Source organism: Laetiporus sulphureus (genome assembly GCF_001632365.1).
Source record: "Laetiporus sulphureus 93-53 unplaced genomic scaffold LAESUscaffold_9, whole genome shotgun sequence".
Classification (NCBI taxonomy): Eukaryota; Fungi; Basidiomycota; class Agaricomycetes; order Polyporales; family Laetiporaceae; genus Laetiporus; species Laetiporus sulphureus.
Genome location: NW_024468518.1, coordinates 438,302 through 453,396, shown reverse-complemented (window position 1 = coordinate 453,396; position 15,095 = coordinate 438,302). Strand labels below are relative to the sequence as shown.

The 15,095-nt window shown below is 53.2% G+C and overlaps 5 protein-coding genes across 5 annotated transcripts; 3 read left to right on the top strand and 2 right to left on the bottom strand.

Annotated features, from left to right (window-relative positions):
- Positions 1–1,953: 1,953 nt before the first annotated feature.
- On the top strand, positions 1,954–3,904 carry LAESUDRAFT_735646 (uncharacterized protein; the record flags this gene model as incomplete). The annotated part of the gene is made up of 5 exons (XM_040910611.1): positions 1,954–2,365; positions 2,426–2,490; positions 2,551–2,637; positions 2,692–3,702; positions 3,764–3,904. The coding sequence occupies 5 exons, from the start codon at positions 1,954–1,956 to the stop codon at positions 3,902–3,904; spliced, it is 1,716 nt and encodes a 571-aa protein (XP_040766686.1).
- Positions 3,905–4,547: 643 nt separating this feature from the next.
- LAESUDRAFT_735645 (arsenical pump-driving ATPase) lies at positions 4,548–5,995 on the bottom strand (the record flags this gene model as incomplete). The annotated part of the gene is made up of 9 exons (XM_040910610.1): positions 4,548–4,738; positions 4,799–4,937; positions 5,005–5,112; positions 5,168–5,318; positions 5,374–5,467; positions 5,526–5,664; positions 5,723–5,790; positions 5,847–5,864; positions 5,923–5,995. The coding sequence occupies 9 exons, from the start codon at positions 5,993–5,995 to the stop codon at positions 4,548–4,550; spliced, it is 981 nt and encodes a 326-aa protein (XP_040766685.1).
- Positions 5,996–6,127: 132 nt separating this feature from the next.
- Positions 6,128–8,447, top strand: LAESUDRAFT_675461 (uncharacterized protein). Its single transcript, XM_040905593.1, has 6 exons — positions 6,128–6,208; positions 6,257–6,323; positions 6,378–6,494; positions 6,547–7,402; positions 7,455–7,795; positions 7,847–8,447. The coding sequence occupies exons 1-6, from the start codon at positions 6,169–6,171 to the stop codon at positions 8,376–8,378; spliced, it is 1,953 nt and encodes a 650-aa protein (XP_040766684.1). The 5' UTR covers positions 6,128–6,168; the 3' UTR covers positions 8,379–8,447.
- A 56-nt stretch (positions 8,448–8,503) lies between these two features.
- LAESUDRAFT_723241 (nucleoporin-interacting protein NIC96) lies at positions 8,504–12,027 on the top strand. The gene is made up of 12 exons (XM_040908377.1): positions 8,504–8,827; positions 8,887–9,226; positions 9,281–9,436; positions 9,489–9,851; positions 9,907–10,070; positions 10,118–10,301; positions 10,352–10,501; positions 10,551–10,674; positions 10,727–10,989; positions 11,040–11,414; positions 11,466–11,660; positions 11,713–12,027. Exons 1-12 carry the CDS (start codon positions 8,664–8,666, stop codon positions 11,833–11,835), a joined length of 2,601 nt encoding a protein of 866 aa, XP_040766683.1. The 5' UTR covers positions 8,504–8,663; the 3' UTR covers positions 11,836–12,027.
- A 48-nt stretch (positions 12,028–12,075) lies between these two features.
- LAESUDRAFT_748568 (uncharacterized protein) lies at positions 12,076–13,793 on the bottom strand. Its single transcript, XM_040911522.1, has 4 exons — positions 13,675–13,793; positions 12,725–13,618; positions 12,267–12,665; positions 12,076–12,199 (listed from the first exon to the last, which is right to left on the bottom strand). The coding sequence occupies exons 2-4, from the start codon at positions 13,317–13,319 to the stop codon at positions 12,153–12,155; spliced, it is 1,041 nt and encodes a 346-aa protein (XP_040766682.1). The 5' UTR covers positions 13,320–13,618; positions 13,675–13,793; the 3' UTR covers positions 12,076–12,152.
- Between the last annotated feature and the right edge of the window lie 1,302 nt (positions 13,794–15,095).

Genomic DNA, 15,095 nt, shown 5'->3' with positions numbered 1-15,095 from the left:
TTCAAAGAGTTCTTAGTGACTCTGGTATGGAACCCAGCTGCCTGGAGCTTCTTATGCAGGGAAGTATTTGACATCGCACCAGGGCACATTTCGCATCGCAGAGCCGATGTTGATTCAAGGTCCGGGCCACCAGGATCGCGCTGGCCTAAAGACAGGTTGTTCGAAAAAAAGAATCTGCCATCGGACAACGGCATTATGTATCAGTGGCAGCGCGCCCTCGTTCTTCGGGGACGAAAGGTCTGGAAAGCGTATGGCGTATGACAGCAGCAACATGTTCCGATTGGTGTCGGAAAAACATCGCCATCGAAGATCATTGATAGCGTAAAACGTGCATCGGAGTGGCAGAAAGATTCGGTGCTGCATTATTCGGTGATGAAATGCAACCGCAATCAGCTCAGCTCAGGGCTGATGTTTTTGTGATTGATGGGCGGGACTGTCGCAGGCGGGCATCGACGGGCCTGACTCCAGAAATGGAAAGGGCGGGCGGTTCGGGGACGGCGAAATGCGGATCAAAGCACCCGCACAATTCGGCCCGCCTCCGCCCGCGATCACGCCGCCGGGCCCCGCTGATCGCAAGGGGCGAGGCAGATTGGCGCCGACAGATTCATGGCTAGTTGGTGCCACGTTTCGCTAGCGCGGGTCTATGCCTTTGCCGCCGTAGGCCTCAGGATCACCGGGGCTGTCTCCTATCGCGAGCAAACAAGCCATTGCGTCATACAAAACAAGACCATTTCAGCTGCAGGTCGGCATCTTCGGTTAGCGTGCGGACAAAGAAGCGGCGATTTTGTCCATAGGAAAAAGACCTGCTGCTATGCGCTTGAATGGGCTTCTCCCGCTCGAATTTGCCATCGACAGGGTCCAATCTACCCTGGTGGATGAAAGGTACAACGAAGGCACCAAAGGTTTCGCGGTCAGCATTTTGAGGGCGCAGCACAACCGGGAATCACGACCATGTCTGGATCAGGTTCAAGGATAAAGCCACCTTCGATACCTCGTGCACATGCCATATAGACTGCAGCCGAATACGCCGCAACCTCATAGAGCTCACGAACAAGAAGCGCGGAATCCACGCCACGCACGATCAAGGGAACAGTTATCCCAATCCATCCACCTGTGCAGTGCAAGGCTAGAACTTGGATGATGTGGCCCATTCGTCCGGCCACATATGGATGTATACGGTCGAGCGTACTCACCCCACGGATAAATTGGCTGGAACGCCGCATAAATGATCCTATGCGGACAAAAAGGCCGACGTCGCATGCAGTGCCTTCGCGCGCTCACACTGTGGTGCATTGCAGATCATGAGGTTGTCAGAAGCTACAGCTGGGGAAGCTCGGGCCTGTCGGCAGATGCTTCTGGCACGATCTGGATGCCGGGGGACGGAGACTCTTCAGAAGAAGCACAGAAACCGCGAGGATATATCAAAGCCTAGTGCCTCTCCGTAAACTCTCGCTCAGAGAAGCGATGCAGGTAGATTTTGAGTGGATTGAAAGAAAATCGGCAGAGGGACGCGTATGAGGCGGCAGGGCTCCGATGCACAAGCGAGTCATGCGGCAACCTTGGGCTCGGAAGCGTGAGCGGCGGCGGGATGCATTGGTCAGCAGATCAATGTGGCGCGTGCCGTCCAGTTCAAACTCCGGCTCGAAGGCTGTTGGCCGGAGGCAGGCGGAGGCTGAGCGGAGTGCAGCTGACTTGAGTTCTCCTCGGCAATGGCCGCCCGTCTAACCCACCGTTCCCTCCATCCCATCCTCACGGCCATCTCTGAGACCAACGCCGCCCACGTCCTCCACGCTCTCTCGACGGCATCGTCTGCTTGCCATCGTCTTTGACAAATCCCGACCCGTATTATATCACATCGTCTTGCTCAGCACTGCAAATCCTGCCCCGGCACAGGGCTTGATCGGACCACCTCTCACCTGACGCACGCAGCTATCTCAGTAATCCCAGCAGATCATGGATCCTTTCGGTGGAGTGCAGCAGTTTTGGGATCTCTCGCAGCAGCCAAACACGTTTTCTGCGCTGCCGGATGACGATTTCCTTGCGTTCCTGGAGAAGCAATTCCCCAGCGCCGTGGGCAACAACAACATCAGCCACTTTGATGGCATTCCCGAGGTCGTTGATCCCCAAAACCTCAGTCGTTTCCCAATACCGAATCCTACTCCCCCTTCCAGCGACAGCAGCCCCAGTCCTCCAAGTATCAACCATGAACATAGCCCTTCGAGGCCAGAGTCAGGGGTGTTCAACAATTCGACGTCTGCGTCCACCAGCGTGGAGCCGGAGGATCCGGGACTCAAGCGTAAAGCAAGCCACGATAGTATGGTTGATGAACCGTCGCATAAGAATCAGCATACAACCACCCCTTCTCGTACGTCATACTTACTGTCGGTTGACTGTTTCTCCGGTACTCATCGCTGCGGTGATGTAGCCTCTGCAGCTCACAATAAGAAGATGACGAGCTCTCGTCGTAAGTCCACTGGAAACCCTTCGCAAGTGCGTCACATTCTCCTTCACCAGTCGTGTTAGTAATCTAAGTTTGGCGTGAAATGTCAGGATGAGACCCGTCTGTTGAAACGTAAGGAGCAGAACCGTGCCGCCCAAAGGGCGTTTAGAGAGCGTAAGGAGAAACACGTCAAGGATGTGCGTGTGTCCCGAGTTCTGTGCACCATTGTTGCTTGACCTTTAGCCTGTCAGCTCGAGGACAAAGTCGCTGCCCTCGAGGCAAAAAACCAAATGACCGAGTCGGAGAACGAGAACCTCCGTGACCTACTGTCTCGACTTCAGAATGAGAACATGATGCTGAAGCAAGCAGCGTTTACGTTCTCGGTGCCTCGAGACAATGGGTCCAATATGGGCAACGGGGGCTTTGGTACCACCAATGGCAACCCGCCGCAATCGTTCAACTTTGCATCACCTGGAGCTGGACCGAGCAGAGCGCCCATATCACCGCCGCAGCCGCATCCACCACTCAACTTCAACTCGCTCATCTCGTTCGATCCGAACATGTTGAACGTGCCGGAAGAACCTACGGCGACAGAGGGGGCGATGAACATGGACTTTGGCTTTGGTCAGCCACATTGTCAGTACAAGACAATCGCGGCCAACCCCATGTTCATGTCGTTCGCTGAGCCATCTCCGTACGACTCGTCAGCCAAGTCCATCACCGGGAACGGGAATGGGCAGAATGGCAACGCACAGAACGGCAATGGACAAAACACAAACTATTTCAATAACTTTGATGTCGGCTCGTTTAGTGATTGGACACCACCGGACGAGTCGAGCGGGTTGGACCAATTGTTCGGTGGAAACTATATTGGCCCACAGAATGGCGTGGATTTCAATGCGCTGCTGAAGAGCCCACCGAGCTCGATAAGTCCCGTCTCACACGCGAGTTTCCGCTCAACATCGTCGTCATCACCATCATCGTCCTCATTATCAAGTCCTGGCAATGGCGGAGATTGCACGGGTACCAACCAGTGTCCGAAGACGAAGGAGGAGCTGGCGAAGCACATTCAGAAGGAGGGCAGCTCGTCCTTCACACAATGCGACATGCCTATTGCGCCCTTCTTGCGCAAGCATGCGGATGAGAGTGGCGGTCCGATGATCATGTGCAAGGGGAGCTCGTTCCCACCGACGGAGAAGAGCGACAAGAACGTCGAAGTGCTCACTGCGTGGCGGAGCATCACGAGCAATCCTCAATTCAAGGTGCGTGCCATTTCCTCTCGAAGTTGTGTCGTTTGGTGGCTCATCTCGTTCAATCTCATAGGATGTTGATATCAATGAGCTTTGCTCAGAATTCACGAGCAAGGCAAGATGTGACGGGACGAAGGTCGTGCTTGAGCCTCAGGGTGTACACCACATCATTGAGACGCTCGCCGCCAAGAGGCAACAGCAGGGCAAGCAGTAGCCCTTGTGGCCATCACCACGTCATGCGCCGATGTATCTGGCATGCCGGGCGCTTCATCAATCACGGCTCATCCTTCGTATTCCGCCTTGCGTTGGTGTATCAACTTTGTATCGATTACGGTTCCTTTGGCCAATTGATGCCTGCCGGACCAGGGTGCGTAGAGAGGGAGTTGGATGGGACACGTCAGTGTATCATTAACACGTCGCGCTCCCACGGGCCAGCCCTAAATGTATCCGCCCCTCACACCTCTGTCCTCCTGCCGGTTTCTCACTATGTATCACCTGTATCTCTAACTCTCCGTTCCTCTCATTGCTTAGTCTTTTGCATTGCTCTCTTACGCTCGCATGCGGATAGTTCTCGTCTCCTGTGTTCTGTTCGCCTTCTTGGTTCCAGCTTCACCCTTCGTTTCTATCTTATTAGTACTAATTCCGAAGGTATCCGAGGGCCGCAGATACGCAGTACTACGTACATGCACTCCGCATACGGAAACAGAAATGAAGATTGTTACAGGACTCTGTGCTCGAATGCAGTCGTTTGTATCGAATCGAATGAATGGATGATCGATCTAACAAGACTGTTCCGAATGGGAATCGAGGATCGCGGAGCGTGAAGGAAGTAAGCGAACAGCACAGCATATAAGTTATCAATCGAGATCAGGCACGTAGGGCTCCACGAGCATCTTGCTGAATTCCGTCAGCTTCTGCGGGCCACGGACCTCCTCGGTGAGCAGCGGTAGCTGGATGATGTGGAAGAATTCGTCGTATAGCTCGTGCGCCTCGTTCAGGTATTTCTGCTGCATCTTATGCCGTACTCGGCAGTGTTCGCAGTTGGAGCCTGGAAGAGCAATCGGGGGTCGGTCAGAGACGATTATGATGTGACGAGAAATGGACATACTCTTCTTTGGGAACAAGAGCTGGTTGACGACGATGTTGTGTGTGTCAATCTCGTATGCGGTTAGTTCCTGGATCAGCCGCTCTGTCTCGTATAGCGAGAGGAACTCGGATATGCAAACGCATACGAACGTCGTCTTCTCCTGTGGACAGGATTGGTAAATGTAAATGAGCATGTGATTAGCAACGTGAGTGCGAGAGGTGACGTACGGGATCTTTGAACTGTGTGTTGACCTCCGTGATGACGGCGCGCATGGACTCGAGCTTCGCGAACATGTCTTCTGGCGCGTCAGCTTGGCCGCCCATCAAGCTCGTCATCTACGGACGACCGAGTCCGTGATCAATGCCATTGCGCGAAGAAGTGTGAGCGAACCTGGTTGAGCATGGGCCCGATGCGTCCGCTCAGTGAGCTCAGCTTTCCCAGTGCTTTCTCGAGTACTGTCGGGAAAGATAGGAAGCGGAGGGTGTGCCCGGTTGGTGCAGTGTCGAAGACGATGACTGAGTATTCCATTGACTTGACGTGCCTGAAATAATGCGTGCAATCAGCATGGGATGTACGAGCTATAGGGGAAGTCGCACTTCATGATCTCGGCGAAGCTCATCGCTTCGTCCACACCCGGAATCGCAAACGCAAGGTCCTGCATCATGCTACCCATCATGCCATTCGAGTCAGCTAAGCAACGTGGCTCGTTCAGTGTACAGCTCTGAACGCAAAATATGAGCCCACCCACACTGCTCGACCATCTCCTGGATCGCGCTTGTCGGGTCGATCTCCATCGCGGAGAGGTTGTCGAAGCCGTTGACCTTTGTCGCTTCCTTCGAGAACTTTTGGCCAAATGCATCGGAGAGGTTGTGCGCGGGATCTGTGGACTTGTCAGACGAGGGACGTTAGTTGAGACGATACATAATAAGATGTTGAGCAATGTACAATGAGGAGGACGGATTCACGGCATTTCGCGAGCTGGATTGCAAGTGAACATGATGTGGTTGTCTTGCCTGTCGCAGCACAGTGAACACGGATATCAGGCTGAGCATATGAGTCGAGCACTCACCGACACCTCCCTTACCACCTAAATAGCATGTAACTTCGTGAGCGGGCAACGTGAGCAGAGCAGCGAGCAGACCTGCCACAGAATATCCACTTCAACGACTTTTGATCCAGGATGTTCTGGAGAGTCGGCTCTAGTGTTTCCGTAGCCATTAATTAATATGCAGGCGCGACGTGGAAACGAGGTGGAGAAAGTGAGAGGGAAACGCGAGAGTAGTACGTGGTATGCACGCCGCTCGACTCGATCATAGCCATCAGACTGACGCGTCTTGCATCCCCGAGCACGTTCGCGCTAACCCTGGCGCATTCGAGCAAGTTCTAAAAACATGGAACAGTCTTCCGCAGATACGCAAGTCCATTTTCAGGGTACGTGGGCGGTCAAACTGCGGTCGTCTACGTGCTGAGCATGTACAGCATTATTACTGGCGAACGAGCAACGGAATGCGTATGGATTGAGGTACAATGACTATGAACGCTACAGGTGTATTCAAGAATATTCCTAGCACACGAACGGGAATGTCTAACAGTCTCTCAGGAAGCACTGTGCCAACAGGACGCACCGCCTTCGGTCGTCTCTCAAGATGACCCATGGCAAAGGGAGGGAGTTCAAAAAGCTGCCGCCTATGATTCTGGATGCTATTCAGGATGGCCAGTGAGTACTGTCGCATCTCCAAAGGTGAGCAGCGCCTGAACTCAAGAGCCAGCCTTCAGCTGCTGCTCTTCGAGTCCGAGAGGGCATGGGTGTACTCTCAAGAATTGTCCCAACAAACCCCTCAACTGGCCACCAACCGGAAGGGTGCTCCACCCAAGGGTCATCATAGCGACGCAGCCTCGCTGAGAAGGCACGCGACAAGCCGCCTTCGCCGTGCCGTGAACTGGGCCACGCAGCTGCTATCTCACTGTCAGGCGCTGTATGCTTCCTCGCGTTTGTCCGCGGAAAACCTCGTCCAAGCAACAGTCTATACGCTCATCGTCAACGGTCGTCTCCTGCGCCACCGTTACGATTATGAAGATGCGTTGATACAGCTTAGCGTTGCTCGCAACCTGCTTGATGAGCTCGCCGCGAAGGCAGCTACCAGTCGCGACCAGGCCCTGGCAGTTTCCTTCGCAGACGAGATCGGCCCCGAGATTCGATACTGCGCGCACGAGCTGCGCCGTGAGAACTCGTACGACGTCGATGCGATTGTCGCGGACGTGGCTCCTAAGCACCGCAACGAGATTGTCGAAGGATGCGATGCGTTGCTGGCAAGCCTGGGGAAGGAAGCGTCGAGTGCTGCCGGGGGACAGAAGAAGCTCGAACCTGTGATGTGGGAAGACGAGCCGGTACCTGTGCGTAATCCAGAGCTAGTGGACGTCTTACTGCGGGTGCAGGAGGCGGAGGCGAGACTGAAGAGCGCAGAGGAGTTGCCCATTGTACAGGATGCCGCTGAGGGAGGGAAGAAGAAAGAGAAGGCAGGCAAAGGTGCCCGCTCGAAGCGTGGCGTCGCGGCGTATGACGCGATTCTGTTGGCGTTGAGCGATGCGGAGGAGGTAGCGCGCAAGCTGGTAGAGGTGCAGCAGGTGGGACTTCTGTCAGTCTGCTTTACGATTGTGCTAATTTGCATTCGCATAGTTGAGTAGTTCAACTATCAGCCTCGCAGCAGGAACGAGGGACATCCAATTCGTGCATGCGTATATCGTCTACCAACTTCTCTCCTACCGCATTCAGCGAGATCTTCTACTCATTGCGACGCTGCTTCACCAATCGCAGGCGCATACGGACGCAGACCAGAAGGGCGGTGCGTCGAAGCCGCACAAGGAGCGGGTGGATGCACGGCTCTTTCCCGCAGTGGTGAAGCTCCTAGATACGATCATTCAAAGCCTCGACCAAATGCGTGCGCTCGCTATCGTGGACGAGAGCCCTGATCTTGCCTCCGCTGTGGAAGCGCGGCTGTCGTTCACGAAGGCTCGAAGGTTGGTCCGGTCTCGCTCCTGCAGCTCGGATGAACGCTGACAGATCTCAAGGTGTCGCTATCTCGCGCGCTGCTACGCTCCCCTCAAGCGATATGCGGAAGCGCTCACGCTCTCCCAGCATGCAACCATACATCTGCGGGAGGCGCGCTCTGTTCTCTCCGTCATCGCGGACACCGACCCAATCGCGTCAAACTCTTCGCCATTCTACTCGCTCACCGCCGCCGACATCGATCAGCTTGAAGAGGAGGTAACACAAGATAGCGAAGGCTATAAGAGCGATTGGTTTGCATTCAACGGCGGTGTGGTCGGCGACGATGGCCGGTCGTACAAGAAGCCACTCTTCTTCGACATTGCGTTGAATTATGTGAAGCTCGATATGGACAAGTTGCAGGAGCGCGCGGGAAAGAAGGTGGAAACTGCGAGACCTGTACAAGAGGCTGCTCCTGTCGCCCAGGTGCCGGAGAGGAAGGCAGTTGCGAAGGCGAAGGCGGAGGAGGTCGAGAGAGCTCCTACGCCGGAACCATCTGCGTCTGCTCGCGGTGGATTAAGCAGCTTGCTGGGAGGCTGGTGGGGTAGAAAATGACCGCATATATCGTGCTCTCGATTGTAGATTAAAACAAATTTGCTATTATATTTGAGTCAAGAAAGCGTGAACGGTGGCTGCCTGTATTCAACGCGTTTGTGGCACGGCGCGTCTTCAACTTGGGCGTCTGCTTTTGTCTTCAACGTCAAACTCTCTGCCACTCCAGCCACCCGCTCTATTCTCGTTTGCATGTTGATTGAGTGGCAACGGCCTTCATAAAGAACCATTTTGCTCTGCTTTCCGCTTTCTCCATATTCTCATCTGCTGTAATCGCTCTTGAACGCCATGGCAGCAGATCTGTCTTCGCTCCTGTCGTCCTCGAAGGCCTTGACGTCCCACCTCTCGCGCCCGGACTTGCCTTCTGTGAATCTCTCGCTGGACCAGATCGAGGCCCAGTCTCGTCGCCTTGTCGCTCGACAGCCGGGAACGTCTACTGACCAGGATCGCGCGTACGTCCGCCCACTCTAAGCATCATAGCTATCGTGCTAATTCTCCGTTCTGCGCACAGAAATTACCTCCTCGCTCAGGCGCACGTCGATGCCCCTGCACTCGGAAGCTCCATCGCGCATCTGAACACCGCCACCACGTTTACTCCGCTACAGGCCTTGCAAGACACGGATGTCGCGGGCTACCTCCGCCATGCACACGAACAAAACTTGGTTACGACCATCGAAGAGGGACGCATGGACACGGAGAAAGAGTTCTACAGATCCCTGGAGAACCAACAACAGAGCGACTGGGAGGCGAGGAAAAAGCGCATATTTGAGCGGTTAGGTAGTCGTGTTGGGGGAGAGAACAGGGCGGTATCTGAGCTGAAGAAGAGCACGCGTGGCAAGAACATCTTGGCTGTTCGTTCTCATGATTTTTGAGGGTTGAAGGAGACAGACCGACGTTGACTTTAGATGTCGACCGCGGCTTCTGTCCCGAGTCCGCAGGCGCAGAGCAAGATGATGGCCTACGACCGCGTCATTATCGAGCTTAACAATGCCAGACGGCGCGGGACATCATTCCCCATAGTCCATGCCTTGATCAATGCATCCCTGTCTCTCAATCCGAACGTGAGTTTCCAGGATTGCGACTTCTGTGCCTTTCACTGACTCGCAACAACAGCCGCGCGCTCTACAACACACGCAAAATTTCCACATCCTTGCTAAGATTACTGCAGAGCCTCCTTCCCTACCCCCGTTAGAACACGCCGCAGCACACGTGTTGAACGCGTCTATATTTGAACGTAAGTATGCCCGCGCATACCTCGGCGACCCAGAGGCACGCAAGGCGGTTGAGCTGCGCAAGCAGATTGCGCGTGGCGCAAGAGAAGCTCTCGAAGAGCAGTATTGGGACATCCTCGAGCGAACTATTCAGGCTCGGCCACTCGAGGCCATGCTGGGCGGCGATCCCAGTATGGCCAACAAGGTCCGCGCATTCGTGCTGGTGAGACACTATCGGAACGGAGAATGGGCAGATCGAATTGAGGTACGAAGCACGTTCCTGTGTGAACTTGGGCTCTGTTCACGATCACTGTATGTAGTTGATCGCAGGCCAGCCAGTATGGGCGAAACTATTCTACCTTGTGCGTACAGGGCATACGCAGGAAGCATTAGAAGAGGCTATCAAGTCCCAACATGCGATTGAGTTGCGTGAAGCTGGATTCTTGAGTCACTTTAACACATGGATTGAATCACCTGAAAGACGGTAAGTACGTTTTATTTTCGAATCCGAAGCTGTGCTCATTTTAGCAGGTTGCCCAAGCCGCATCGAGATCAAGTCCATGCAGCGTTCAATGCACACATGCTGCATTCGGCGACGACAGACCCGTTCAAGCTTGCGCTTTACAAGCTGATGGGTAAGATTGATCCTGCAAGGCGAAGTGTCCAGCACGTCACAGTCACCACGGAGGACTGGCTCTGGTTCCAGCTCGCTATGGTATTTATAGTTGATGTGATTCATGTATGCGGAACTAACGTTGTTTGCAGGTAGACGAGGCGGAGCACGGTGGTCTTCGTGCCCTCGCAGAGGTACTCCTCAGTTATGGCGAACAGCAGTTTAATGGCGCTCCCGGATCAAAGGATGCCCGAACGGGTGTTTGGGCCGGAGTGCTGCTTATGTGCGGGCAGTTTGAGCGTGTACGTTGCGGCAGGGCGTTCATTAGAAAGTGGCTGACTTCACACATAGGCTGTGGCAGCGCTGTGGGAGCATGAAGAGACAGAGGTCGAGGCTGTCCATTTGGCCATTGCTTTGGCATACTACGGCCTGTTGCGCGTCCCTTCCCGGGCAGAGACATCAGATGTGATGCCGCGTGAGTAAAGATCGCTGTATAAGTCTCTCAAAGCTCATGCAGTACTGCCCAGTTACCCTATCATCAAATGCACCTCCTGCTTTGAGCTTGTCGACAATCATCTGGCGTTACGTGTACCGATTTGTGCGAACGGATGCTCGCGAGGCGTTGCAATATGTCTACTGTGTCAGCTTATGCTCAGATCAAAGCGAAGGAACTGGTCAGGAGCAGCTTGAGACTGCATGGGAACTTGTCCGCCGCATCATCGTGCTCGCAAACGCCGGCGCTCCATGGGAGGAACTCGTCGGTGGCTTCCGACCCGATGGTACTCCTTTTGTACGTTCCCAGGCCCTGCGAAGAGGCCTCGTGCTGACTATGACGTTCAGGAAGGCATCATCAAGAACGGCGCGCCTCTACTCGAGCTTCAGGATCCACGCCAGTACAATGAGCAGATCCTCATACGCGCGGCCAAAACTTCAGAGCAGAACGACCGCATCCCGGAGGCTATCAAGCTGTACAACCTCGCGGGCGACTACAACACGGTCATCGGATGCCTTGCGCAAGCTCTCGGGAACACGATCTCACAGCCCAGCGGAGACGAGAAGGCGCGTGCGATTGAGCGGACCGCTGCAGATGTTCTGCGGCACTACGAGCGGACCAATAGAGCTCCTGGGAAAGACAGGGATGCGGTCATCAGGCTCTTGCGTGTTCGGGAAGCCATGGATGCCAAGGATGCGGGCAAGGTTGAGACTGCGCTGGAGGTACGAGCATCGGGTCGCTTCAGTTTGTAGCAGAGCTGACGCAGATGGTAGATTGTGGAATCGACGGATCTCATTCCCTTGAGCGGGGACGTTGCCAAAATTCAACACCGCGCTGAAGAGTTCCACGATCTTCCGGATGCTCTGCAGCGGAACTTGCAGACTTTCCTTATGCTGACGATGGACATCCTGGTCAGCGTTCACAAGAAGATCAAGGGCTCGATGGTGGCTGATGTTGCGAGACAAACGGTGCGAGTCTCACCACTTCGTTCTTGACACAGATGCTCAACTGTTCTCACAGACGCTGGCTGCTCTGCGTAGAAAGTCGCGCTCGCTGATGATCTTTGCGGGCATCTTGAAATATCGCATGTCGCCGGATGTATATCAGTACCTGGCGAAGCTTGATGTCGAGATTGCTTTGTAGGCTGAACATGTACAGATACGGCAGGTAATGGGAACATATCGTTGACTATATTAGTTTGGAATGCTTTTCATGACATATAAGCATCACTGTATCACACGTTCTTTGGCATTCCGTAAACTCTACGATCAAACCAAGATGATACTACCGATCAAAACATCTTCCAGTCTTCGTGTTGCAGGAAGTCATGACGAGCTCAAAATACAGACAATTAATTGAATGTATACAGCAATCAGGAAAGCACGGCGACAATACATTGCAAAGCACCGTGATACAATATCAGCTAGCTTGGTCACTGGATACATGCATCAACGGATTTATTAGGACTGCATGCGAGCCGGTACATTATCAAATGGCCCTGGTATAGCTGGATGGAGGCCGAGTTGTCAGCAGAGTCTCTCAATGCCGGAAGCGGTAGCTGAGACAACACTCACGATTCGTTGGCCGAACGTTGATATGCAGTATGCCTCGGGCGTGTAGTCTCGGGAGCACCTGGACCCACGCCGCAGAATAACGTTCATCCGCAAACGACCTCCAACTGGCCTGGTGCACGGTTCTCCATATCACAAACTCTTGCAGGGTAGGAGAATGCTGCTGCAGGTTATCTTCCACAGCCCTCCACCGTCCTATCTCCTCTTCTATGTAAGGCAAGTCGAGGACTCTGGCCGACTGCTCTGAACAGTATGCGTCGAAGACCAGATGAATCGCTCTCAGCTCGGGAAGCATCATGCGCGAGAGCATGTTCGCTAGGTCCTCAAACAGCACCCACATGCGACTGCAATTTATGCATAGATACTGTAAGCCAGTAGAATGTTGCAACTGCGGCGTCCAAACTAGAGAATGCCGGGGTCAGCTATCACATGAGACCTTTATGATCATGCGCTGAACCTACAATCAGTCCGAGGCTTCTTGAAAAGGTCGTATTTCCATGGAAAATCAAAGCGCCGTAGTGAGCTACCCAGTGTACGAAGCAAGTCGTCTATGGCATGTTCGGTCTCTTCCCCAAAAAGGGCCTCTTCCCAGATCCTCAGGGTTTGGATGGACCGGGATGATAATGCCTTCGCAAACAATGCGAGTACATAATCCAAAGTCCGCTGTTGTTGCATGTTACTCAACTCCAATGACCGTAGTTGCAGTTTGCCGATATCAACATCGTAGCTGTCGAACGTACGGAACGCGACTTTGTACAACGTTAAGGTGCGCAGCTGGGGCCACTGGCATATGACATACTGGAACTGTCCCAGATTGGTGAAGTATACGTCGTGTGCGGAGAAGTGAGTCACTGCCTGAAGCCTGAGTAGCGGTGAGCGGAAACGGGTGACGGGCCAGGTACTGCATTGGGGTGGAATTCTGCATTTAAGAGACAGAGAGGAAACTTTGAGCATGCTCCCGACGAGCATCGCGATCGTCTCTTCATCTATCCCACCAGAAGGAAGTAAAAGGGCCGGACCGAGCGACGACTTGTTATTGTGAGAAAGTGAGAGCATTTCGTGACGGCCGGGCACTGTTGGGTCGAGCACAAGCTCAAAGCTCCTGGCTTTGCTCAATAGAGGACGCACGCCCGCGTCAGCTGCCAAAACACCGAGAATCGGATGGCCAGGTCTCAACTTGATGTTGTGAAATAGGTGCTTTCGGGTTCGGGGAGCCCATGCATGGCTCACAAGGGAGCAACTGCATAGTGATGCAATGTCATCACTGAGGTGGTCGATGATATGGTCTGTAATCTCGATGGGGAGTTATGCGGGCATAGGTGCTTCGATATGACCTTTGCAATCTTCGCTGCTCGCTGGCAGGCTATTCAATGCGTGTATGGTTAGAAAAAGAGTAACGTTTTCTACCTACCTATAGGGGTTCAAAGTATTTGTTCGTGATTAGCGCAGGATATCCGACCAACGGACTGTCCGAGGGTTTTACAAAACTGCCGTGTCTACCGATACGGTGTGGATCCTGGCGGAATACGGTGGTGACGTTGATGTACTTCAGTTTGAATCAGCAAAGCTTTACGTATACCGTAAAACATATGAAGGAATGAGAATATAGGGGTTTAAGAAGCTACATTTATATCCACGGCCATAGGACTCTGAAAGCACCGCATCCCGTCCGATCTGCGCAGTTAACCAGAGTGCCGCCTAGTTAGTACCACGGTGGGGGACCACGCGGGAATCCTGGGTGCTGTGGTTTTTTGGAATTCTTTTGAAGTTGTCATCATTCAATCACATTTCTTGTTCACTTCATCCACAAAAAACATGCTTAGTTTGTGATTTTGACCCACTGTGACACACACATATAATCATGCCTGATTCCAGGATGTGCTGTAGGCCATGAGTCCTGACAAGCTGCTCATCTCTAATCCAACAAAGTCTTGTCTCCCTGCTATAATCTACACTGCAGAATCTGGGGAGTTCATGCGCTCCGGCTCAGAGCCTTCATCGCAGCGCGCACCTTATGACCAAGATGATACCGCACTATCAAATCATTATCTCTGGAGCACACAGAATGCACTTCACGCTTGCCTAATTTCACTGAAGGCTGAATCCTGAACGGAAATCCTGATGGAAATCCGGTGAATTAGATATGAACAAATGGATTGCAATGCAGACGTCTGATGCATGGAGCGTTAAATTTTTCAAAATGTGAAAAAAATGCAATGCATCTACCTTTTTTCATTTTGTTTAAATACATTATTTATACATGGCCGTAGGCGGTGTCGAAGATGTGTAAATGAACAAGTTGGGCGTAGGGCTACCGATAATAGAAGCATAGTAGTTTAATGTCAGTGAGGTCAGACACTGCAGGCATGAAGGCATTTATTCCCGCTGCAAATGCTCTGAAAATGTGTTCTAAAGTGTGACCTATGCAACACTATGCCCTAATTAGGTAACTTGATTTCCCAAAAAGGCAGTCAATTACAATTTAGTCCCATTCCTGGGCTTTTCACCCAAATAGCTAGTGGTGATCTACAGAGCTTGTGACAAATCTGGCAAAAACTTTCCTGATCCAGGCAATCACAGTCACGCTCCAAGGCCAGCCGCACAGCCGGCGAACTGAATGCTCTGCGCAAAGCAGAGGCTGCTTGCAGACATCGAGGAGATGGTCCGGGGTCCATGAGTGTTGGGGTAGAGGCGGTGGGAAAGGGGGAAAGGGGGAGAAGACTGGGAATGACGAAGGCCATAGCCCATCCATCGAGCACCTGGGGGCCACCCATTATGGGAACCGAATGAAGGAGTCGGCAAAGGTTACAAAGACGGTGGGCGAAGGACGGG

Bases quoted from the DNA above. Each gene is read 5' to 3' on its own strand.
- LAESUDRAFT_675461 (XM_040905593.1), top strand. From the start codon at position 6,169: ATGGAACAGTCTTCCGCAGATACGCAAGTCCATTTTCAGG. The intron at 6,209-6,256 runs GTACGTGGGCGG...GAGCATGTACAG, and splicing joins TACGCAAGTCCATTTTCAGG to CATTATTACTGGCGAACGAG. The intron at 7,796-7,846 runs GTTGGTCCGGTC...ACAGATCTCAAG, and splicing joins TCGTTCACGAAGGCTCGAAG to GTGTCGCTATCTCGCGCGCT.
- LAESUDRAFT_723241 (XM_040908377.1), top strand. From the start codon at position 8,664: ATGGCAGCAGATCTGTCTTCGCTCCTGTCGTCCTCGAAGGCCTTGACG. The intron at 9,227-9,280 runs GTTCGTTCTCAT...CGTTGACTTTAG, and splicing joins GTGGCAAGAACATCTTGGCT to ATGTCGACCGCGGCTTCTGT. The intron at 10,502-10,550 runs GTACGTTGCGGC...CTTCACACATAG, and splicing joins TGTGCGGGCAGTTTGAGCGT to GCTGTGGCAGCGCTGTGGGA.
- LAESUDRAFT_748568 (XM_040911522.1), bottom strand. From the start codon at position 13,319: ATGCTCTCACTTTCTCACAATAACAAGTCGTCGCTCGGTCCGGCCCTT. The intron at 12,666-12,724 runs GTAGGTTCAGCG...GGCATTCTCTAG, and splicing joins CAAGAAGCCTCGGACTGATT to TTTGGACGCCGCAGTTGCAA. The intron at 12,200-12,266 runs GTGAGTGTTGTC...GCCTCCATCCAG, and splicing joins CAACGTTCGGCCAACGAATC to CTATACCAGGGCCATTTGAT.